General features: G+C 51.5%; 1 protein-coding gene across 1 annotated transcript in view; it reads right to left on the bottom strand.

Moving 5' to 3' along the window:
* Positions 1-502: 502 nt before the first annotated feature.
* The window catches only part of RGS9 (regulator of G protein signaling 9), a 52,971-nt gene continuing 28,793 nt past the window's right edge, over positions 503-24,680 (bottom strand). Inside the window, exons 10-19 of the mRNA XM_006092421.3 lie at positions 19,437-19,466; positions 18,675-18,736; positions 17,785-17,895; positions 15,623-15,738; positions 12,818-12,905; positions 10,599-10,737; positions 8,305-8,390; positions 4,742-4,859; positions 1,045-1,520; positions 503-638 (exon numbers count right to left, since the gene is read on the bottom strand). Coding sequence (XP_006092483.1) covers positions 503-638; positions 1,045-1,520; positions 4,742-4,859; positions 8,305-8,390; positions 10,599-10,737; positions 12,818-12,905; positions 15,623-15,738; positions 17,785-17,895; positions 18,675-18,736; positions 19,437-19,466 — 1,362 coding nt within the window. The remainder of the gene's footprint in view (positions 639-1,044; positions 1,521-4,741; positions 4,860-8,304; positions 8,391-10,598; positions 10,738-12,817; positions 12,906-15,622; positions 15,739-17,784; positions 17,896-18,674; positions 18,737-19,436; positions 19,467-24,680) is intronic.

Genomic DNA, 24,680 nt, shown 5'->3' with positions numbered 1-24,680 from the left:
ACTTATATTTTTGATATTTATTTTATATATTTAAATGCCATTTAACAAAGAAAAATCAACCCAAAAAATGAGTTCGCATGTCACCTCTGACACGCGTGTCATAGGTTCCCCATGAGTACTGCTCTAGGGCCTCTTCCTGGCGAGCTCCATGGCTAAAGCAACACGCACAAGCCCCTTGATAGCTCCTAAATAACCAAGAAAACCTGACACACACTAACATTTCACTCCCAGAGACTCTTACAAGTTAACCTTTTATCGGTTTTAAGGCAGCGAGTAAAGTCGTTTTATCCACATGCCAAAGGGGGAAGGTCAGAGGGTGGGAGGGAATTGGCCACTGGAGCCCAGACAAAGCACGCTTCCCCCAAGTCCACGTCATCTCATCTCTCGGCCCCCAAGTATGATCTTAATGCACTGAGGTTCGAGAGCGTGTCCCTTGCCTCACCCAGCAGAGTCTGCCGGGAGCACCTGCTGGTCCCAGGCCCCTGACTCGGCCAGCTCTGCCCTAGGCCAGGCTCTCCCAGGGGCAGATGACCTCCTTCTTGATGGCCTGGTCGCCCGAGGCTCCTGGCCCCGTGTCCTCCGCGTCCATCAGGTAGGTGCCACTCTCCACAGGCACATCCATTTTGATCTGGAAAAAGCTTCAGACACAAGAGGAAAGCCAGTATGGGGAGTGCAGGGGGAACACCAAATGGAAAGAATCAGTAGACATGCACACCCAGAGACATATGTGTACACACACACACACACACACAACATGCACACACACAGACATATGCACATATACTAGTATACACACATGCACACACCCACAGATATGTACACACACATGCACACACCCACAGGCATATGCACACATGCACATATGTGCACACCCACAAACATCTGCACGCCATACACACATGCACATGCCCACAGACATATGCACACATGCAGGTATGTGCACACCCACAGACATGCACGCCATACACATGTGTACCAACAGGCATGTGCTCACATCCCCACACACGTGCATGCACACACATAGCACCCCCCACTGGTTCTCACTTTGTCACTCTCCTGGATTTCAGCCGTGGCAGCTGCTGACCCACATCCCCTAGGGGCTGCACCTTCCCATGGGACACAGGGGGGCACCTGGGCGAGAGCCTGGCGAAGACGGGGGAGGCCAAACAGCCTCGTCTCAGAAAACTGTTGAAGGACACAGCCATGCGGGCCTTGAGAGGGGCCCTGGGTGGGGGCCGGGGCCAGGGGCAGTCGGCGGAGGCCTCGCTGGTGTCTGCATTGGAGGGTCCTGGGCCGGCACTGGACCCCCCGGCCTCGCCCTTCTGCTCCGAGCCTTCCACGGCCACCGTGATGGGCGAGGGGCAGACGGTGCTGCTGGGCCTCCGCATGAAGCGGCCTGGCGAGGGGAAGGGCTTCCTGGGGGAGCGGCAGGAGGAGGAGAAGGGGCTGGAAGGAGAGGGGGGCACGCAAGTCCCCGTGTACACGGCCAGGTGGGGGCTGGGAGCAGTGTGCTGGCCAGGCTGCAGGGAAGGAAAGAGAGCTCAGAGTGAGTGGGGTGGCTGGTCGATGGGCACAGGGGCTGCCCCCTGATAACTCGGCCCCTGCCCGTGCCCAAAGCACAGGTCTGGTGTGGCTTCACCTGGGAAGTTGGGAAGGGCCCCCAAAGCCACCTGTGACGATGGCACAGACACAGGCCTTCTGCCAAGCCCTGTCCCAAGCCCTGGCCATGATCCCCAGACGTGGGCGCTGCATCCCAAGGCACAGACTGGTCATCCTCCAGGCCTGGGATGCTGGGTGCGGCCAGGTGAATTTCCAACCCCCCTCAGGCCCAGTCCCCCAGTGAGCAATGCTTAGTACCTGCCACCCACCGTCATCCCTTCTCTATCCTTGGTTCCCACGCTCAGGGCTGGAGGCATCGGAAACATCTTACTAGAGTGACAGAGGCGGCAGGAGAAGCCCCAGCTGGTGCCTGGCTGACTCTTCCAGGCCTGAGGCCACCCACGCTGACCTGAACCCCTACCTGTGTCCACAGGCACACCTGGGGGATGGATGGCCTGGACCCAGCACCTCCCCGTGCCTCCTGCGGGCAGAGCAGGTGGTTGGGAGGAAAGACTGCGTGTGGGACCTGGACAAGCCGGGAGAAGGAGGCAGGCAATACGGGGCGGGGAGGGTACTCGTTGGAGAAGTGCCTCAACCTCCCTGGTAGCACCGGGGCGGGAGGGCGGGGCAGGCGTGCTTCAGACAAAGGAGCCTGAGAGAGCCTGTCTGAGCTGGAAAATTAAAATCAGCAAGTCCAGGGAGGCTCCCCTCTGTCCTCTCTTCCCTTCCCAGGGTCATGGGCGGGGTTGGCTGTGTCCCTTCCTGAAAGGCCCTGAGGAGGCGCTGATGCATGTCGCATGTCGCCGTCCCATTGCCTGTGAGTTTGGAGAGGACATGGGGTCCTGGAGAGTGAACTAAAACACCAAACCCACGAAGTAAGCCTCGTTAGGAGAAATAAAGACACAACAAAGTGCTCCTCCGCTCTCAACTAACTGACTGAGGACACCCCACCTGGTCCATTCACTTGAACCCTACTTACTCAGAATTAGTGATAACCTCCTGTTACAATCCCCACTTTACAGGTAAAAATACTGAGGCTCCTGGAGATGATGCAACTTGACCAAGATCACACAGCTTAAGATAGGAGGAGCCCCTCCCTAAACTCCACCCGCCCCCAATTCTGTGCCCCCTCCCCCACCTCACTCCTTCCCCAGCTCCTTCTCTTTTCCAGGATGAAGGACAGTACAGGTAAGGAAGGTGGCCACTGTCCTGCTTCACTAACCTGGCCTGAGAAGGTCCTTCCTTCTGGGCCAATAGCCATTCGCCCAACTGGCCCTGGACACTCTAAGCAGGATGCCTTTCCTACCCCCCACCACCATGACCTTGGCCGCTCCTCCCCCAGAGGCCTGGGGCTTGCACTTGGAGACCCAGCCCTTCCAGCCCACACCAGACCCTCCATTGGTGTGAAGCAGCGAAGCAGTGGCATGCAAGGCACATGGTGAAGAAATGAGACACGACAGAGACGCGGTGAAGGTGAGCGTGGCTTGGTTTGGTTTGGTGCTGCTGTTTTATTATGCAAGGGAACCCAGAGAAGTGAAGGAGCATGAAATGGGCAGGTGTGTTGACATGAGGACACAATCACAGGATCGAAATGAAAGGCAAAGCAGATGGTGCAAGAGGAGTGATTCATTTTCCATCCAGAAACTGGGTGAGGATTCCAATGAGACCTGTGCCACCTGAACTCCTACTTCCTGGGCGCAGGCAGGTGAGCAGAGGGCTGCATTCAGGGTGAGCACGCAGTGTGCGCCGTCACCCCCTCCAGTCCCTTCTCACTCGCCCTTTCCTCACCGTCCCCAAAAGCCAATGTGCAGTTGGCCCCAGGAAGGAAAATCCACATGGGTGAGCACCTCCTCTCATCCTCAGCCCAGCACATTCCTCCGCATTTGGACCTTTACTTCGCCATGGAACTCAGGGCCAAAGGACTGACCAGTCACTATACGATTGCTAGCCAGTCCTCTCACAGGAGCTGCAGGCAGAGGACAGGACACCAACGCCCTAATCCCCTCCCCTTATATATGTCCTCATGGTCCCTAGAGAGCTAGAGGGCTACCCTGCAAGACTTTGAGAGAGGAGAGAAGATGGTTTGGCTATCCCTCAGGAAATGCCCTACATATTAAAAAATAACAAATCACTGTATTGGACAACACTGGCAGGTATAAGAAAGCACACGCGTACTCTCAGACCATGAAGATACTAGGGATGGTGAGGAGGATGGTGATGATGATGATGAGGTGATGATAGTGATGGTGAGGATGATCATGATGGTACTGCTGCTGATGGTGGTGATGGTGAGGATGATGGTGATGATGATGCAGGTGATGGTGATGCTGGTGATGGTAGGGATGATAGTAAGGATGGTGATGATGGTGGTGATGCTGATGATTATAACTGTTGTGCTGATAATATCAGCAGCTGGCCTTTACTGAGCACTTATTACATGCCAGGCATTGTCGTAAGCACCCTACTGATATTTTCTTATCTCTGGCCCACCCACCCTCCGTAATTGGGACTAAGAACTAGCTCAACAGACATGTCTTAGCAGGGCCTTTCCAGGCAGGTGTAACAGAGGTGTGCAGTAACATGCATCTATAGGGAAACCCTACAACTGGTCTCTTGGCAGGATCTCCAACTGCTTTAGAAGCGATGTCTAAATTGGAGAGATAAGATGGGATGAGGTGCTTTGCTAAGCTATCTGAAACAAATGTGCCCGAAAGAGCTATGCCTGGGCTGAGTAGGGGACAGGGAGGCCTTCTCTTTAATTTTTCAAAGCAAATGGTGGGACACAAATCAGCCTGTTTTCTCTATGGTTCTCACTACCAGGACCCCCTATGGTGAGATAGGTGGTCACACAGCAACTGAGTCAGGAGACCTCCCCCCACCACTGCCCCTTGGTTGTTGGGGTGAGAGAGCTAAGCTTGCGTTGCCGTGGTATTGGGAAGCCCACCATGAAGGAGGTCAGAGAAATATGGGCTGGACCTGTGTACCCCACGGCCCCACTGATCGGGGATGGACTCTCCTAGACTCTGACCCTGCCTTTGCTTGCCTCTCCCACGTGCCTGCCCCGCCACCCCCAGCGATGGCAGGTTTATTTAGGAGGCAGCTCTCTTTTGAGTTGGCTCCTACGGTCCAGCTTGCTCAGGACCTGGGTGATGTCCACCGTGTTGGCTGCTTCCCGAGCTTTGGCTTCCTCCTCCAGCTGCCTCAGGATGACGGGGCTCGGGCTGGAGCGCAGGTGACGCCGCATAAATGGGAGGCTGGAGCTGGAAGGAGGGACAGCGCTGGTGGTTAGCAGAAAGCCACAGGCTTGCCCAACAATGGCCTCTCAACACCTGGCTTGGAGGTGGGGCTGGGAGGCCAGAACTGGACTTGTTCCTCGTGCTCCTGGTGAACTTCAGGTGGGGCTCTCAGAGGTGTGTCCGACCTCAGCTCTTTTCCCTTAGAGCATGGACCAGAGTGAGTCCCAAGTGCCATCCACAAGGGAGCCTGCCTGGATGGTGATGATTAGACACACCTACAATCTTTAGAAGTCAACCTGTCATCTTAACTTCCGGCAGGCTCTTCCTGAAGAAGGGAGCGAGGAGGGTTTGGGTTCTTGCCTCAAGGGAGAGTTGGAGCATTTGTTTTCCAAAGCCAAGGCTCTGGGAAGGAGAAGAGCTGGGCTGGTTAAGAGGTCAGTGGGCCGAGAAAGGGGAAAGGGGCCTGGAGAGGGCTGGGGAGCTGTTGGCCCCGTGCACATGCACCCAGGGAGTCAGAACCTCCCACAGAGGTTAAACGTGGATTCCTGGGACCAAACTCTCTTGACCGTGGCCTTGGAAGAAGCCAGGACAACGCTCTGACTCATACAGAGGAGAGAGAGCAGCTAAGCCACCCACAGGCTTGGAAACAAGCGTTTAGCAGCAAAGGTAGACTTAAAACCTAGGACGTCCCCAAATCTCTGGACTACAGGAGCCTGTAGAACTCTATCCTAGGGAGGAAGAGGGCTCCCCAACAGGAAGGCATGCCTGATATTGAATCTCCCACCAGCCCTGCCAGGGGAAGGTGGAGAGCTCCATGTAACTTGCTCTAGAAAAATTAAGTTTTACACATCGTCTTATCCCTGCAAATCATGTTACGAACTCACACCCGCCGTAATCCCACAGTCACAGGCGGAGCTTCAGTGTCACCAAAGCATTCCCACGCGTGTTCCCGCCCACAGCAGCAGTAACAGCATCGCCCGGCTCCAACACAGCGCCTCTCCCTGCCCCTGGGGCTGATGCCAACGCAGCCCTCCCGGCACCCAGCACCCAGGAGGAGATCCTGCTGACTTCTCAGCCTGCCCCGCTCACAGAGCCTCTGCAGAGAGCAGTGCGAGACTCCCCTCCTTCCCCACTACTTCCTGCAGGACTTGTGGAGCGATTATGGCCCTTTCTTGGGGCTTAAAGGAGAAGCTTTCAAATCCCCAGGGACCCTGAACTCCCTTCCTTCCCCGGGAAACCGAGAAGAATGGCACCACAGAGACCTCCTTTCTCTCCTTTTCATAACAGCGCCATTCTCCTCGAGAATGAAGCCGAGTTGGGCTTTTTTTAAAGCTCCTTTGATAAAGGCTCCGGTCCAACCACCGTTCGTTTGAATTGACTGGAGATGCTGGATAGGAGCCCAGCGTGGGCTGAGCTGGCGAGCGGGAACATTTACTAACGCGGCGGGGACAGGTCATGCATCGGCGCTAGGAACACCTCCCCCAAAGTCCCGCGTCTTTGGTTACTCTTTTGAATCTTCAATCCCCATCAATCAGAGATTTTCAACAGGTGAGCTGCAAGAATGTTTAAAACATGCAATACCGGACTATCTAGTCGGGGGCACGGACCTCTTTTCCCTAAGGTTGTCAAATAAAAAAATAACAACAGCCAACAGCAATAGCTGTCCGGTGTGAATGCCCTGTCTTGAGCCATAAATAAATATATAGGTCATATAACAGAGTCATATATATATATAATCTCAGAGAGGAATGGAGAGGGAGAAAGAGAGAGAAACCTCAATGATGAGAGAGAGTCATTGATTGGCTGCCTCCTGCACGTCCCAAACCAGGGATCGAGCCCACAGCCTGGGCATGTGCCCTGACTGGGAATCCAACTGTGACCTCCTGGCTCATAGGTCAATGCTCAAACACTGAGCCACGCCGGCCCAAGCACAGAGTTGCATCTTATTGGTCACGTCACATAATCAAGTTGCATCTGACTGGTTAATTCTTGGTACCACAAATCCTTATATACAACTAGAGGCACCTGATCACCTGATTTTTTTTAAGTCATTTTGGAGCAAAAAGGGTAGGTGATTACTATTATTATTTTTTTGTAAATCAATCAAAATAATAAATTTTTTGTCAAGTCGATAAAAAATATATTTTTTGGTGTGCTGCAGAATTTTAGTAATTAGTTTATGTGTGCCATGAGATGACAAAGGTCAAAAATTGCTACCATAGAGGTTCCTTTTTGCCAAAAGGAGAGCTCAAACTGCCCCCTCAGAACACGATTCCGTGCTTCGTGCCAGGGCTCTGCCAGGTGAGATGATCTGCATCTCCAGTGAGGAAGGGGCGGGGGGAGGTGCTGACTGACAGACACTGAGAGGGTCCCCAAGAATACTTGGAACGGCACTGTTCGTTTCCCCTAACCATCTACCATTTCTCTATGGTACATTCTGCTGTTCTCTATAAGGTCTTAGGGCACTCCAAGGATACAAAGATGTGGCTAAATTAATCCCCATACATTAGGAAGGTGGAGAAGTGTCGCAACTAAAAAACTGGCCCTTGCCAGTTTGACTCAGTGGATAGAGCATCAGCCTGCAGACTGAAGGGTCCCAGGTTCATTTCCGGTCATGGGCACATGCCCAGATTGTGGGGTATGCAGGAGGCAGCCGATCAATGATTCTCTCACATCATTGATGTTTCTATCTCTCTCTCCCTCTCCCTTCCTCTCTGAAATCAATTATATATATATTAAAAAACCAGTAAGTTACAAAAAATAAAAACAAAATTGTTTTAGTTTAAAAAACACCAATGAGTTGCTTCTATCCTATATAATAAAAGCCTAATATGCAAATTGTCCCCTCAGACGGTTGTTCTACTGGGAATTCAATCACTCACTATGATGTGCGCTGACCACCAGGGAGCGGTGCAGAACATGGCGGGTGTCGGCAACGCAGCACTGGCAGTGGGCAGCAGTGGAGGCGCTGCTGGGCCCGATGGGCCCCCGCGTGAGCGGGACCATGGTGGGATAGTGGAGCAGGTGCGTGGGCGGCGCCAGGCCAAGGTGGGGTGCCAGGTGGGGCTGCTGGCTGCAAGGCTCGGGGCACGAGCTGGGGCTGCAAGGCTAAGGGCATGAGCTGGGGCCCGATCTCCTTAGGACACCCCAAGGGACCCCACCTGTGCACAAATTGGTGCACCGGGCCTCTAGTTTGTGATAAGTGTAACTATAAGTCTGATAAGATTCTTTCAAACCAGCACAAGGGGAAGAAAACTCATTGGCAGTAATGACGAAGGAAATCTTGCTAGGATGATTTCAGGGCATCCTGAGGCCAGTGAGGCAATCATACCTTGATACATACTTCCCAGTCCCCAATATTTCCATCAAACAAACATCTCTCAACCATGGCCACTGGGCTGGAAGAGACCCTCAATTCTCTGCCAACAAGAACAGCAGGCAACCGGCAACCACAGGCCATTCCACTTGCCTTCTCTTGGTGGTTTCCTGAGGTTCAATAGCTTTGGCCAGCATTTCCTTATAGATGGGAGATTTCAAATAGCGAGCGTAAGAATCCTAGAGGGCACGAGAGAAAAACAGTCATTACGAGAGGGAACGTGTCAAATCAAATGGACACGCTTGCCGTTTTCAAGCCCTCCCTCGGCAATTAGATGGCGAGGTTAAGAGGATGCGTCTCCTTGCGTGAAAGGCATTTATGTCCGTGTGTATCCAAAGCGACGGATCTCAAGTGTGGTCCCAACCAGCAGCCCCATGTTCACCTGGCAACGTGCTAGACGTGCACCTTCCCAGGCCCGCCCCAGACCTACTGAACCAGAAGCTCTGGGGGTGGGACGACTTGAGTCTTCACAAGCCTCCAGCTGACTCGACTGCACTTGAGGTTCGGTCATCGGAGTCTGTAGCCCCCACCCAAAACCCACATCCAAGCTCTTCAGCGAAGCAAGCTGGAGACAAGAGGACCCTGCAGCCAGCCCGCGCCACCCAATACCTTCTTCCGGTGGAGATGAGCAGCATGAGCATGGAGCCCACGCCGAAGCCGCCAACCGCCCCTTTCTGCCCTGAGTGTGGGTATGAGGCCAAGAGAAAACCAAAGACCCAGGCTCAGGCTCCTCCCGTGTGGCTAGTTCCTGGGACCCTGGACAGGTTCAGAGCCATCGCTTCATGAATGCTGACTACTTCCAAGCACACTCCAAGCCAGTCTAGTCACGGCAAATATGGGGCAAAGCCCACAGCGACCACCAGGGATCTCGGATTCTCGCTATTTATTGAAGGACTGAGTGGTGGCTCACGGTTGTTCGTACGGAAAACAGCTTGCAGGTTATGATTATTGCAATCGCTTTATTAACTCTGTGTTTCGAGTACTCACAACTGTAATCTACACTTGCCCACCCCTGTATATATCATTATGAAGTTACCCATGACTCTGTTTTGTTCTGGCTAGTAGCTGGCCTCTCTGGCTGTCTCCCTAATTTTTTTTTTAAGAATCAAAATGTATTTTAAAATACACCAAGGAAGACCATTATTAAAGAAATCCCGCTGTAAGTCCTCTTATAAGGGAAGCACAGAAAAACCCGCTAATGAAAAATGAATGGTGAAAAATGGCTAATCTGGCTTGGTAAAGTATTTAAATTGTTCCATATTTTCAAAGCGAAGTAAAACCATTTCTTTCCAGTGCAATAAACACAAAGGGCAAAGTAAAAGAAATATAATAAGGGAAACTAATAGAAAAATGATACTCACACAAACCTACATCCTGTAACAAAGTTTCTAGAGATACTTTGCCATTGAAGGAATAACTGCCGTGTGAGAAGCTGAAGCTACGGAAGGAAGTCTCGTTGGGCGTGGCGCCGGGTGGCAACCATACTAGACAACTCCTCGAAGGCTGAGCCTGAGCCCCAAATTCTAATTTCTTAAGAAAGTGATCAAAATAGCATTGCAATAACTATGTGTGGTGCCAGGTGGGCACTGGGAATAACAGGGAACACTGTGTGAAGTTCATTATTATCTAACCATTACTCTGTGCACCTGAAACCAATACAAAATAATATTGAATATAAACTATAATTGAAAAATATAATTTAAAAGAACAAAAATACTAAATTTTAATTTAAAAAAAATAAAATGGTAATAGATACTATGTAAGTTGCATATCGAAGAATGGAAAGGAAAAGGAAATTTTGAAGTGATTGATTTTCTCTCAGGTGCCCGTTTCTTTTTTAAACAACGTCCTGCAAACCCCCATGTTCACTTTTTATTATAACCCAGAAGGCTGTCTGAATTCTCCCGGGGTCTTACCACCATCGCACACACGAACCCCGCCCTGTGGTATGTCTGCTCGGGCAGGGCCACCAGGACTGCCGCCATCCACGGGAGGGAGGAAGGGCTCAGCCTTGGCTCCGAGGGACGCAGCTTGAATCCGGGCTCCACCTCTGCCCCCCCCCCCCCCAGCAAACTGCTAGACTCTGGAGAAGCCGTCCCCACCTCGTGGGGTGTCTTTGATGCAAAGTTCCATGCTTTGCTGAGCGGACTGTGTCTTGTAAGCCCTCAGGCATCTATGGGGGTCCTCCCAGCGAGCGAGCTTGGGGGCTCAAGGGGGTTCCAGCCCAGGGCACAGATGGAAGAGACAGCTTTTGGGGAGACAACGCCCGCAAAGCTGTAGCCACATGCCGTGTCCCTTGCCCCCATATCTAAAGAACTCTCCAGGCACCTGGGAGGGAAGGGCTCCCTGCCCCATTCCCGCACCCGGCATCATCGGCAAAGACCAACCTTCTTCATGAGCATGTAAATGTGGGTCTGCGCAGCATCTAGCACGTAGCGGTGGGGGTGCCGCAGCCCCTTGACCGTGATGTCCATGGTTTTGCCATCGATGTTGATCCACCGCCTCGCCCCTGGGGCCAGGAATAGCCTGGGGCGGGGAGGGAAATGTTAGCAAAAAGTAGCTAAAGCAAGTCGGTTAATAAAAAGTTCACAGCTGCCTGGCCGGTGTGGCTCAGTGGTTGAGCATTGGCCTATGAACCAGGAAGGTCACAGTTCGATTCCCAGTCAGGGCACATGCCTGGATTGCGGGCTAAATCCCCAGTGAGGGGTGTGCAGGAGGCAGCCGATCAATGATTCTCTCTCATCACTGATGTTTCTCTCTCTCCCTCTCCCTTCCTCTCTGAAATCAATATATATATGTATTGATTTTTTTTTTTAAGTTCACAGCTGCTTGAGCGGGAGGGACGGACATGACTCAGGTGTCCCGGGTTGGAAGGGGTCCCTTTTTAGGAGACAGGAAGCGTTTGAACAGGTTGCCAAGCAACATTTCTCAGAAGCAAGACAACAGCCATGCCAGTACTGGGAACGTGACTGATGAGCGTTGGTGTCCCAGCGTCTAGGAGAGAGAAGTGGATGGAGCAACCCTCGCCATGAGGGCGGAGAGCCCAGCCTCCAACGTCACGCCTCTGCCTCCTTGTCCCCCAGATTCGGCCGAGCACCTCGACACGGTGCCCCAGCGCCTCCGCTCCCCCACGGCCCGTCTAGACCTGTCTGGAGCTGGATCCAAATGCTGGGCGGGGAGGCAGCCCGGGTACCCGGCACCCCCGGATTTGAAGACCTGCGCATCCTTGCCAGTGGCCCCATGAGAACTACACTCGGCCGCACGTCCTGAGACCTGCATCCACCTGGGATTTGGGAGCTCTCCCGTACCCCCATTCTGACGTGTTGAGGGTTAGGAATACTCACGTGGATACTGCGCCCCACCCCTACGCTGCACAGGGAAATTCTGGAATTCGGACTGAGATGACATAAGTGGGGAGCCCGGGGGGGAGGAGGGGGAGGAAGGAGGCTGATGTAAAGGGGGAGGCAGCCGGCTCCCTTGCAGATTTTTGGAATTAGGAGTGTGCGTGGGTCATAGTGTGCGAGGCAGTCACACACCATTGTCCTGGGGAAGGATGTCACGGGACCTTCCTGGACCGACAATCCACCCCCCATCTCTCTTGGGGTGCAGGGTGTCTCCCTGTGGGAGGAGGTGGGCAAACATTTGAGGAAGTACAGGAGCCTCTCTGTAGGAGGCCTCAGCTTCCTCTTCACTGTCCTTCTGTCCTTCGAGCCTCTGAAAACTAGGATGGTCCGTTCTGCGTCCTTTCGAAGGAAGGACACAGAGGTCTGGAGGGAGAAACGCTCAGAGGCGAAGGCCATCTGGCCTGCCCCGTCGTGGCCGCAGACGGCTGGTTCCAGCCCAGCGTGGTGGCTTTGCTTTGGCAACCATGGCTGAGCTGAGCGTGTGAATAGGAACAAAATGCCCTGGGCCCTCAGAGCCCAAGACAGGTGTCCGCTAAGGCCACCCTTAACTGCTGGGTAATTTGGAGGGGAGTTCGGAGGAGAGGCAGGCCCGCGGAGGGACAGACTTATCGCTACACTCATCAAGTGAGGGGAGAGCCGGTAACTGCAACATAAGCGTTGTGCCTATAGCTGTATCCCAGGCTGGGCTCACAGTCCTGGACACTGGGGAATTTGGAGGGGAATTCGGAGGAGAGGCAGGCCCGCGGAGGGACAGACTTATCGCTACACTCAGCAAGTGAGGGGAGAGCCGGTAACTGCAACATAAGCGTTGTGCCCACAGCTGTATCCCAGGCTGGGCTCACAGTCCTGGACACTCGGGGGACCTCCCTTCCCCACATGGGCCTCCCTTCCCTAAGATGGAATAGGTTTTCCCACCTCACCTATCTCCTTCTCTCTCTCTCTCTCTCTCTCTCTCTCTCTCTCTCTCTGGCACGCCTGCGCACACCTGTCTCTCAGGAGCCCTAAGAGGGTTTAGACAAAGCGCTGTAATTCAGGGCGGCTTGCCTCTTTAACTCCCAAGTAAGCACCTTCCCCCAGGATCAGGGGGAGCCTTCCACAGGGGCAGTGAGCTATGTATAGCACGGCAGGTGCAGGACTGAGCTGCTGACACCAGGGGTGTGCGATGGGGGCGGGGGGCTCCCCTCAAGGTGGCTAATCCTCACTTGTAAATCTCCTCCGCTTTCTCCTTGACCTTGGACTGATCTCCGTACTTCAGATCCTCGCAGGCTTCCCAGAATCCCAGATTCTCTCCTGCACAGGGAGACAAAAGCCAGACAGGAAACCAGCGGGGAGAAGAGAAGAAACCGGTCAGCCAGGATAGATTCGGCTCCCGGCGGTGAGCATCTTCCTTCCGCACAAGCCCGGGCGCCTGTGGGGCTGGACAATGGGCAGCCACGCCGACCCCAGGGCCTGGGACCTCGTTAACCTATGGCTGCTGCACATGTGTCTTTGACAGGAGCTTGATGGGCGTCGCCATGCTCGCAGCTGTGCGTGTCTGCTGTGATCACTGCTCTGTCCCCAAGGACACAAGCTCAGCTCACATCAGCCCCCAGAGGCTGCCGTGTTCTCTGCCCTGGAAGTTAGTGGTAGCAAATATGCTTGAACAAGGCCACACATGACTGGGCTGTAAACGTGCATTGCTACACGATAGGGCCCCGTCTATAAAATGTGGCATATCCACGCAATGGAATATTATTCATTCGTGAAAAGGAATGAGGCACTGAAATGCGCTACAACATGGGTGAACCTTGAAAACACTGTGCTAAGTGAAAGAAGACCAAAGGGCACATGCTTTATGATTCCATTTATATGAAATGTCCAAAATAGGCAAATCCAAGATGATAGAAAGCAGGTTAGTGGTTGCCTGGGGCTGGGGGCAGGGAGGACGTGTGGAGCGGAGGAAGGGAGAAGAACAGGACATTTCTAACGGGGTTTCTCTTAGAGGTGGTGGAAGTGTTCTCGAATTATACAGTGGTAATGGGTGCACAACTTTGTGAATAAACTAAAACCACTGAATTGTACCCTTTAAAAGGGTATGTGGACTATGGCATGTGAGTTATATGGTATGTGAATTTATGGTAGGTGAATTAGATCTCAATTTTATGATTTTTCGATTAAATGAGAAAACTGATGATTCATTTTTGAGGAATGCCATGTGGAGATCACCAATAGTGCTATTTTGATAATGCAGGGAAATCTTTTCCACAGATTTTGTGACTAAGTAATGCGTGGGTAGGGGAGACTCGGGGTGTGGTTTGTGACTTTGCCACTAGATGGCACCCTATCCACTCACTGGACAGTTGCTTCTGTCTGGTGCTGAAAGCACTCCCCTTCCCCATCCATCTGCAGTGGGTTTTCTTATATCATGGCAATTAGGCTGGATCCGAGAGAGGATTTTCAAGAATCCATATGATAATGTAATGTGTTGCATCGAACAGGCTAATGGCATGTCCCTCGAGGTCACAGACAGGTGGGCCTTGGGGAATAAGCTGCTGAATGTTGAGGCTATAATGCGGTGTTCCCCAGAGCTGGGGACTTTGTAAAGAAGTAAATGAACCCCATAAAAGTAAATATTTCAGCCCTGGCGGCGTGGCTCAGTTGGTTGGGCGTCCTCCCATGAGAAAGGTTGCTGGTTTGATTCCTGGTCAGGGCACATCCACAGGCACATCCCCGAGTTTCGGGCTCCATCCCCAGTACGGGGCATGCAGGAGGCATTGGATCAATGTTTCACTCTCATATCTCTCTCTCTCTCTCTGACTCTCTCTCTCTCTCTTAACCCCCCTAAAAAATCAATAAAAATATTTTTTAAATATTTTTTATTGATTTTTTTACAGAGAGGAAGGGAGAGGGATAGAGAGTCAGACACATCGATGAGAGAGAAACATCGATCAGCTGCCTCCTGTACACCCCCCACCGAGGATGTGCCCGCAACCAAGGTACATGCCCTTGACCTGAATCGAACCTGGGACCCTTCAGTCTGCAGGCCGACACTCCATCCACTGAGCCAAACCGGTCAGGGCAATAAAAAATATTTTTATAAAAGTAAATGTTTCAGTATAAGTGTGGGAGCCAGTGGAATGCTCAGCCTGGTGAAATCGGTCCTGACCTGAGCTATGACTCCCCAGAGGTTTCTCGGTGCTGTGTGTTTAAGAAGTTGCAAGTGTCTACCGTGTGAGACATCCAGAGATGGGATCGATCTAGAACAGAGACGGCGAACCTATGACACGCGTGTCAGAGGTGACACGCGAACTCATTTTTTTGGTTGATTTTTCTTTGTTAAATGGCATTTAAATATATCAAATAAATATCACAAATATAAGTCTTTGTTTTACTATGGTTGCAAATATCAAAAAATTTCTATATGTGACAGGGCACCAGAATTAAGTTAGGGTTTTTCAAAATGCTGACACGCCGAGCTCAAAGGGTTCGCCATCACTGATCTAGAATGTGGCCCCTCCCGTGCCATTAAAATCCGCACCTTCCTGAGCCCCTGATGGAAGCAGCACTGGAGAGCGGCTATCCATTATGGCCACATATTAGAATCACCTGGGGAGTTTTCAAACCTTGGGAAACTTCACCCCAAATCAATTAAAAAGGAACCTCTGGGGTGGGACCCAGGCGAGACGTCTAAACTATCCCCAGGTGACTCGAATGTGCCGCCAGGGTCGAGAAGCGCTGAGCTGAAGGATCAGGCTGGGAAACAAAAGAAAGCTTGCTGTCGGCCTCCCTCCTCGTCCGCTTTCCCCGGGAGCTGCACGGAGCGCCAGGCCCACAGGAGCTGGTGACCCCAGGATCAGGGTAAGGAATGGGGCGGCCAGCAGGGAGGGGAAGCTTGAAAATGTGAATAACATTCATGTGAGCGAATGAAACTCCCCCCCAACCGTGAGGCCCCTTGGGAACTCTGTGCTAGACACGACAGGAGTGCTTCTAAACGTTAAATCTTTTTTTTTTTTTAATCAAAGACCCACCACTGAATTCTTTCTTGAGAAAGTACTGGAAGCTCTGGCGCCCCTTGGGGTCTCGAATCAATTCACTGAAGTTGATGGCCCACCGTTCCACGCGCATCTTGGTTGGGATTTCCACCCTGCAGGGAGGACACGGTATAAATGCCCCGGACACTCCGTGGGAGGGGGGCTGTGCCAGGCGGCGGCCTGGACTGGGGCGAGGGCTTTAGCTCCCTCCATCAGTCCCCCCACCCTCATTTCTGCACAAATGTACAACCCAAGCAATCACTTGTTAGGGAAATGCATCCTCAGACAGGGCCCCTGGGCCTCCTAGCAGGAGCTGGCAGCCCAAAGGGGAGAAGGACCACCACAGCTCTTAGCCTTCGGGTGAAAGAACAGGAAGGCCTGCGCCAGGGCCTGTGGAGATTGGCCCGCAGAAGGCCAGGCTGCACGCCGGGCCAGGGGGGAATTCCCAAACAGTACTGCAATGGGTGCCATGGCCACTGCCACCGCCTCGATGGCTATCACCCACCGCACAGCTGGCCCTTTTCCATGCTCCTCCGGCCTTCAGGCCACACGCCCCCAGTGGACCCCGGTGCCATCTCTGCACTTCTTCTGGGCTTCCTCTAAGATGCAAGTCCCATTCTGCTCGGTGTTTTGAAAGGCCTCCTTCCCTTCCCTCTCAGGACAACACTTTTCCTGGCCAGGTGGCCTTGCCCTCTCCTCCCTGGAGAGCCGAATGCCACCCATCCTTGTCCACAAGGAGATGCAGGCCGCCTCTCCTGTCTGATAACTGGGAGACAGGCACAGACTCCAGAAAAACATTCTAATGACCAGAGCCCCCAGTGGGGGAGGGAAGACTCCCCCAGGAGGTGATTCTAGAGTCTTCTGCTCTGCAACTGACACCCCAAACTCAGATGAGTGCCCTCCTTAACCATCAACTGCCCAGGGCAGGCTACCTGGGCCAGGTGAAAGGCTCTCCAGCTGTGCCCGCTTACCTGGGCTGCATTGGGCTACCTGTGTCCTCCCCACGCAGGTGTGATGGCCTTGGCATTGGCATAAGCTTGGTCTTATACTCCTAGGAGCCCCTCCTCCCCACTGCTCCACCTCTACCTTCCCCTCTGACTTGACACTTACACCCTTGTCTTCTTCCTTTGCTGGCTTACCCTCTCCCCCTGCATTACTGCCTTTGCCCCTCTTCCAAACAACCGGATTACGCAGGCACAGTTAGCAGCAACAACCATGCAAAATGCACAGCCAGCCCGGCTGGCGTGGCTCAGTGGTTGAGCATCAACCTATGAACCAGGAGGTCACTGTTGGATTCTCGGTCAAGGCACATGTCCGGGTTGCGGGCTCAATCCCCAGTGGGCGGGGTGTAGGAGTCAGCCAATCCATGATTCGCTCTCATCAATGTTTCTATCTCTCTCTCCCCCTCTCCCTTCCTCTCTGAAATCGATAAAAATATTTTTTAAATAATAAATAAATGTTAAAAATGAAATGCACAGGCAGAGCTAAGGAGTGGGCAGCATAATCACCAGGGCAGCATTAGGGCCCTGCCCTCCAGGAACTTAGTCTGACACTAATCAGACACCCAAGACGCAAAGCCATAAAGATAATTGTCTTCTTTTCAAAAACAGTATGTTGTTCATCGCAGTTACCATTTGACCCAGCAGCTCCACTCCTAGGTATACACCCACGAGACACGAAAACATATGTTCACACAAAAATCTGAACAGGGATGATCACAACAGCATTACTCACAATAGCGAAAAGGCAGAGACAACCAAATGTCCATCAACTGATGAATGGAAAACCAAAATGTGGTCTAGCCTTAGAGTGAATATTGTTCAGCCTTTAAAGGGGCGGAGTAATATGTGCAGGATGCCACGTGAAAAAGCTAATCACGAAAGACCACATGGAATAGGCTCCCGCTTATGCGAAGTGTCCAGAATCAGCAAACCCACAGAGACAGGAAGCTGTTGAGTGGTTGCCAGGAGCTGGAGGAATATTGGTTGGGGGTGGGGAGAGGAAATAGCCAAAGGGTATGTGAGTGGGGCTTCTGTTTTGGGTGATGAAAGTGGTTTAAAATTGCTTGCGGTGATGGCTGTACAACTCCATGAATATAGTGAAAGAAAAGACTGAATTGTACACTTCAAATGGGTGGATGAATTGTATGGCATGTGAACAAGTCAATTAAATCCCAGAACTGGGTGTCATCTGTTATCCAAGGATTGCTAGGGAGGCAGCCTGACATGATGGCGTCATTGGACGAAAACTGCTCGCTGTATTTGACGATCCTGCAAAGCAAATGGAAAAGATTTCCTAGGAGTTCAACACCCAGGAGACTAAGTCCATGCTCAGGGTGACTGGTCAGCCTGGCCTCCTTTTCTTATCGATTTGGTTGCCGACTTATTACTTTCTTATCGATTTGGTTGCCTAACAGCACTCGGATTAGCAGGCATTTGACGAAAATCTGTCCCCGTTCTACTTGTGAAAGGAGGTGCTGTCTCCCAACCCAGTCCCTTTTTAATTTCTCTATAACCGATTTAATAAAAAATGCAGGCTCATGACATTGTATCTTGACACGAAACCCTTTGTGTGTCTCAGGTAATGTCCTACAAGGGACTGGGTCAGGGTAGCCTGAACGTTCAACAAACCAAACCTAAATTTCCAATGTGTCCTGATTGGATTTTAGATCCGAGATTAACCATGGACACTTAATAGTACATTGACTCAGTGAACACAGCCCACCTTTCCCTAATTAGTTTGAGAGGGTGATGCTAGGAACACAGGCTATCATGGATCCCCATAGGGTCCAGTCCATGAACTCTCCCCACCTTCCCACCCACGAAAGAGATGACAGGCTTGTACAGAACCTTACCCACCTGATTTTGCCGAACCCAAGATGAGACCTGGACACTTGCACCGAGTGGACCACCAGTAACTTAACCCCCAGAGACCGCTCTTGTCCCGCAGAGTTCGTTAGGATCTTAAGTCAGTCTGTGACCGCTCCAGTTTGCCTTCAAGCAAAAGTTCTCTTCTTGCCTATCTGCTGACCAACAAAATAGGAACATACCCTCCAAGGGACACCGAAGACTTCACTGTGGACCTCATCAAGGCCTGTTGGTAATACATGATCTGGAAGAGACACGGTCGTTAGAAGATGTCCAACTGCCCCACCCTTGGGTGTCACTACACTGATATTCACAGAGGACCTCCAGAACTAGACACCCTATACCCATCACGGCATCCCATTCCACCCCTCAAGCCAGACACCTCAGTACCAACAGGGTTCAGGCCCACAGTAGATGGGTGATCCCAAACTTCAAATTAGGGGCCTCCTTCACCCATCATGTGTTGGTCTTGGAAGAGGCATCAACTGGGGTGTGGGGGGGGGGGGGGAGTTCTAAGAAGCATTAAACCAAGCTATGGGGACAGATGGTTAACCAAGCGGCTCTAACCTCAATGGCCAACGATTACCAGGGCTCTGTCTTGGGCCCTGGATAAAAAATATGTCAAAATAGGCAATGTGCCACTCTGGGCAAATTCTGAACAGCCCTGTAATCGTAGGACCAGCGGCCAGGGTGGGGATGCAGGCCCTACAGCATTTGATAGGTGCCTTCTGACAGTGTCCCCGAACCCGAGTCCAGCATCGGCCCCGTTCAGATCTCACAGAAGATGCTTTGCCATTCTGTGCTGTCCATTCATTTGTAAACAGTCCTCTGAACTTTACATGTGGCTTTCATTTCATTGCCGAGTGCAGAGCCTCAAGCCCAAGTACGTGTAATGCGTTGGAGGATTTAAAATCAAACATCCCTGGAACTGGGAGGCAAATTACCTCTTTTTTGACAGCAGTGATTGTTTGTTTCTGTAAAACAAAGAAGCCAGAGCCATTAAACAGATGCCATGAAATCATCACAGTTCAAAGGCCCATTTGGAAAATAAAAACACACTCCCCATGAGAAAACTGTCCATCATCTCTTAGAAGATAGAATTTCCCCCTCACCACCACCTCCACCCTATGCTAGGCAACTATTGGAGAATTGGATCAACTAAGAGACATGGTGAAGGGAGGGGTAGGATTTACCACTGTGACTTGACCCTGCTCTTGACCCTAAAGCCAAGATGCAGGAAAGACTGAGTTTGGGATTGGTCCCCATCTACTGTCGGGCCTACCGAACCACCTGAAATCGATGGGGAACTGGTTTAAGTGTTTGTTTCTCCTCTCACAGGACAGAGAGAGCTGAATGAATGGTGAGGCTCATTCCTGATGCATTCATAACAGCTTCACCAATACCCCAGTGGGGGACAGGGATCACACTGGGGCCCTGCTGGTGAGGCTCAGTGGTTGAGCATTAACCTATGAACTAGAAGAACAGGGCTCAATTCCTGGTCAGGGCACATACCTGGGTTGTGGGCTTGATCCCCAGTGAGGCAGCCAATCATTCTCTCCCATCATGGATGTTTCTATCTCTCTCTCCCTCTCCCTTCCTCTCTGAAATCAATAATATATATATATATGTTAAAAGGCCAAGGAGGATACTATTTCCTCAGCCAGTTAATAATAAAATAACCAATGGCCCATGAGCCCACTGACAACGGCTTATAGGCCAGGAGGTTCCGATCTAGGATGGCACGTGCACGTCTCTCCTTTCCAATCCTTGCCAGTTTTTATTTTGCTTCATCAGATTGCTTTTATGTACTTGCTTTTCACAGGAAATCCTTTTCCCGGGTGGGGAAGTGGGGAGAGGTATCTCAGGAAGGTAAAGCTCCGGTAGGTCCCTTGTTGGGGCCTCCCACACACCCTGACTTCCTCTTCATAGCCTTTATCACAATTCATGATGTATGTCTGTGTGTGCCTCTCTAAGATACATATCATCCACTAGGCACCATTAGAAGCAGACGACCCTGTCAGTCTTCCCTAGCGTAACATCTGGTGCAGAGTAGATGCTCAATCGATATTAAATATGTGATGACTGCCGTGTGCTGAGGCCTGAAATGAACATGGAGATGTATTCTAAGCTTAAGAGAACATTTCTCCACTTAAAAAGTTGATCCAAATATTTCGGCAACCACACTGATTATTGTTCCCAGTCTGTCTCCACATTAGGCCCTGTTTTAGAAGACACACACTTCAGGTAGGAAAGGACCTGGGGCCACGGCAGATTTGCATGCAAACCTAATGTAATCAGATTCTTCTGTCCGAGTCTGCTGAAATAGATTAAAGATAGTACGGACTGGCCTCTGCCCGCTGCTCAAAGGGGAAGCTGGACTGGTGCATAACAACCACCACCTAGCAACTAGTGCAAAGCCATCTGCACCTCGTGGAGCCCTGATACCTGTGTAAGGGAGCGAGGTTTTATCATTCCGATATTCAGCTCTGAGACGGGAATAGGTTATGGGCAACTTTGTCAACAACTCCTGGTCAGTAAGTGGCCGAGCCAAGATTCGAACCCAGCTCTGCCTTTTGGGAAGCTGAGGAGGGATCCATGAGAAACAGAAAATAGCCTGCTCCTCACTCCGGTTTCCTCCTTGCCCTGACGCTGAGGACGATGCCAAACAGAATGACTCTGTCCAGCCATTTCAAGTAAAATTAAAACAAAAAAGAGAGCTGGAGCCCCAACACCGAGATGGAACACAAACACAGGAAACGCTCTTTAATTCACACTCGTGGAGGTAAAACAAACTCCCGGAGCTGAGATAAATAAGATCTGGGCACCCGGTGCACAGCGTGGTGACTGTAATTAGCGATACTGCAGTACAGGCCTGGAAGCTGTTGAGAGAGTAGCTCTTAACTGTCATCAACACACACACACAATCATAATCATGCGAGGGGGTGGAGGTAGGTGTTCACTAACCTTATTGTGGTCATGTTTTGCAATATAGACATGTCTCTAATCATCACTTCAACTTACCCATGTTACATGTCAATATCTCAGTAGAGCTGGGAGCAGGGGAGATAGTAATGATGGTAAAGGCCTGTGCTCAGCAGCCAGCATCCTAAACACCCTCCTTCAAAGTGCCTGGGACCCAAGATCAAACTTCCTGTCGGCCACGGTTCTGCGGCCACAGGGCTCCTGCGTGGACGATCACAGACAAGTCTGCCTGCTGTTCTCCAGGCTCCACGGGGTCTGTCCTTTCGGGCATGTCTACTCTACCTAGCGTGATCTGACTTTGGCCTCAAATGCTTGTTTCTGGGGCCATTATCTCAGTCTTCAGGGCTCAACATGTTCCATAGGTTAATGCACTTCATTGGCTTTTATTACCCTTTTAGGGCCCTGCCTCGGCGGTGTGGTTCGCTGTTGGGTTTCGGATTCCCGGAATGACCAGCTACCTTCTGGGAATCAGACTGCAGCGAGCTCTCTAATCATAAGATACAGCTGCATCTGGGGTTTCCCCTCCTCCACCTGGAGTGGCCATGTGGATTTTAGCATTTATTTCTAGCTTTAAAGACAGCTGTCCATAGGATGGCGTCCTCTAGATCAGCGGTTCTCAACCTGTGGGTTGCGACCCCTTTGGCGGTCGAACGACCCTTTCACAGGGGTCGCCTAAGACCATCCTGCATATCAGATATTTACATGACGATTCATAACAGTAGCAACATTACAGTGATGAAGTAGCAACGAAAATAATGTTATGGTTGGGTCACAACATGAGGAACTGTATTTAAAGGGCCAGAAGGTTGAGAACCACTGCTCTAGATTGACACAGGGCATCTCTGTCCTTCTAGGGGTGTGAGGGTGTATGGGGGTGAACGTTCTGGACGCCTCTAAAAGACCAAGAGAAAATCTGATGGGAAGCGGGTGGAAAAAAGGCTGTGGATGTCGGGCTCAAACCAAGGCCCAAATCCTGGTTCTGTGGTTTATTGGCTACATGACTTTGGATGCGTTTTTCAGCATTTCAAAGCCTCTGTTTTCTCCTTGGTAAAAGGAGATAGAAAAAGAAGGGATTAAGTGAGACACTAGACAGGTGACTGTGGCCAGTGACAGGGCTCACAGGCTGCTGCTGAGAACACGCGTGGCATGGCTTTGGCCCTACTTACAAGATAAAATACAGGACGCCCCTGCAATATTTGGTACACACTACAAAAGTTATTTGTTGTTTACCTGGAATTCAAAAGTAACTGGCCATCCTACATTTTTATTTGCCAAACCTCATAAACCTATCAAAATTTTTACTTAGCCAAAGGCCATAAGAAACATTCATTTTAAATAAAATGAAGTTATTAAAAAACACACACACACATACTTGTAAGCAATTCGAAGTAAACCACCTCCTGATAAAATAATAACATTTTTTGACTCTGGAATTCACGCACAGATCCCCTGCCTTCCCGGAGTCGGCCCTCCTGGATGGGGGTCATTTCTCTATTTCTCCTCCGGGCGACACACTCTGCACAGGGAGATACTCTGTCTAAGGAATCTCCAAATGCCCTGCATTCTTGGGATTCTCGCTTATTATTTTCCGCTTGCAGATTTGCCCAAATAGGGATAGGGCCAGAGCTTATGTACACAGCTCCGTGGCCCACTCCTTGGCCTTGAGCGCCGGATGCGGGATGCGGGCTGCAGACAATAATCCCAGGGCAGCAGGGGTCAGGGCCCTGACCTGCGAGGCCCTCAGGCCACTGTGCCCAGAAGTGCAGGAGCCCCGAACAGGGACAAGCCAGGACCCTGGGATCAGGCAGCCAGGCAGGGATCTGCAAAAACAAGAGGTGAGGGGTGGGCCAGCACAGAGCAAAACACAAGACTGGGGGGGAGGCCTGAGGAATCGGGGTAGGCAAGCTTTGAGAGCAGGGAATCGAAAGTCAGGAACCAGGAAATTCAGAACTGACACGGTGAATGCAAAGCAGGAGGCAGGCAGCTAGCTATGCTGGGAGACACTCCACACTCCCACCACCCCCTCCCTCAGGCCAGGTAAACCCCGGAAAACAGGGAACATTGAGTCAAACTGGGGAAATGTTGCAGACAGATAAAACCCAGCAGCAGCCTCTATTTCCCTAACAGCTGATTGGGCACCCGCTGGGCTGGCTGAGGGGACAGGCAGGAGGACCCCGCCTACGTGAGAATTCTTAATTCTTCTTAATTCTCCACAACAGCCAGAGTGCAGACAGGAGAAAGGGAGCTGGTGCAGGAGAGAGAGAGACAGAGAAGGTGATGGTAAACAAAAGTAAAAGCAGCCCCGTGTCAAACATCAGCAGGCAGACACAGCCCTTTGCCCCACACACTCTGACCCAGGCGGCCGGAAATACCAGCATCTGGCAAGAAATGGGCTTTGAAAGCAGAGGGCGCCCTCTCCTCTGAGCCTGACCAGGGCCCTGTGCTTTCCACCTCTGCCCTCCCCACCTCCACCACAAGGTTTCCAGAGCTGCCAGCTACCCGTAAAAAATAAAAACACAAAAAGCACATCTTCCAGCCAGGTTCAGTATTTGCCTTGATGATTCTGTTTCCGTGGCAACCAAGCGACAAGGCCTCAGCAATTATCTGTCATCTGACGAGGGGAACATGGAAAAGGCCGCTGAAGGCTGACAGTGCCACCCATGTATCAAAGGAAAGGTCACTTTGAGTTGTGGACAAGGGACTTAGCCATGCCACCCAACCCAGTGATACCCTCTGGGGACACGGAATCTCTCTCCAGATGGACTCCATCCCTGTGCGTCTGCCTAACGCACTGGTTGGAGGTCCCCATGGCCATTGTGAGTTCTGGGTCCCAGCGGGCAAAAGTGTACATGTCACAGCTGCCTCGTGACCTCGTGACCTCCTTGTTCCTGCTTCTTTTTCTTTCCCCATTGACTTTCTTCTCCCTCCTGGCTCCCACTCAGGCCTTGAGGCAAAACCAAAGCTTAGAGGTGACACACTAGGCTAAAGAGGTCACTGACCCCTTGCTGCCCAAAGACAACGTTAGACAGAAATCAAAGAAACCATCTCAAACTAGTTGCACTGGGCTTTAGGCTGGTTTACTGGGATCAGTGGTTCTCATCCACGATAACTTTGTCCCCCAGGGTGCATGGGACAATGTCTGGAAACATCCATGATTGTCAGGCCTGGGAGGTGGGCAGGGAAAGGCACAATACTCATGGCATCCA

This window comes from Myotis lucifugus, unplaced genomic scaffold (assembly GCF_000147115.1).
Source record: "Myotis lucifugus unplaced genomic scaffold, Myoluc2.0 scaffold_100, whole genome shotgun sequence".
In the NCBI taxonomy this organism is placed as follows: domain Eukaryota; kingdom Metazoa; phylum Chordata; class Mammalia; order Chiroptera; family Vespertilionidae; genus Myotis; species Myotis lucifugus.
The sequence above is the reverse complement of the archived record's forward strand: the minus strand, read 5'-3'. Positions and strand labels throughout refer to the sequence as shown.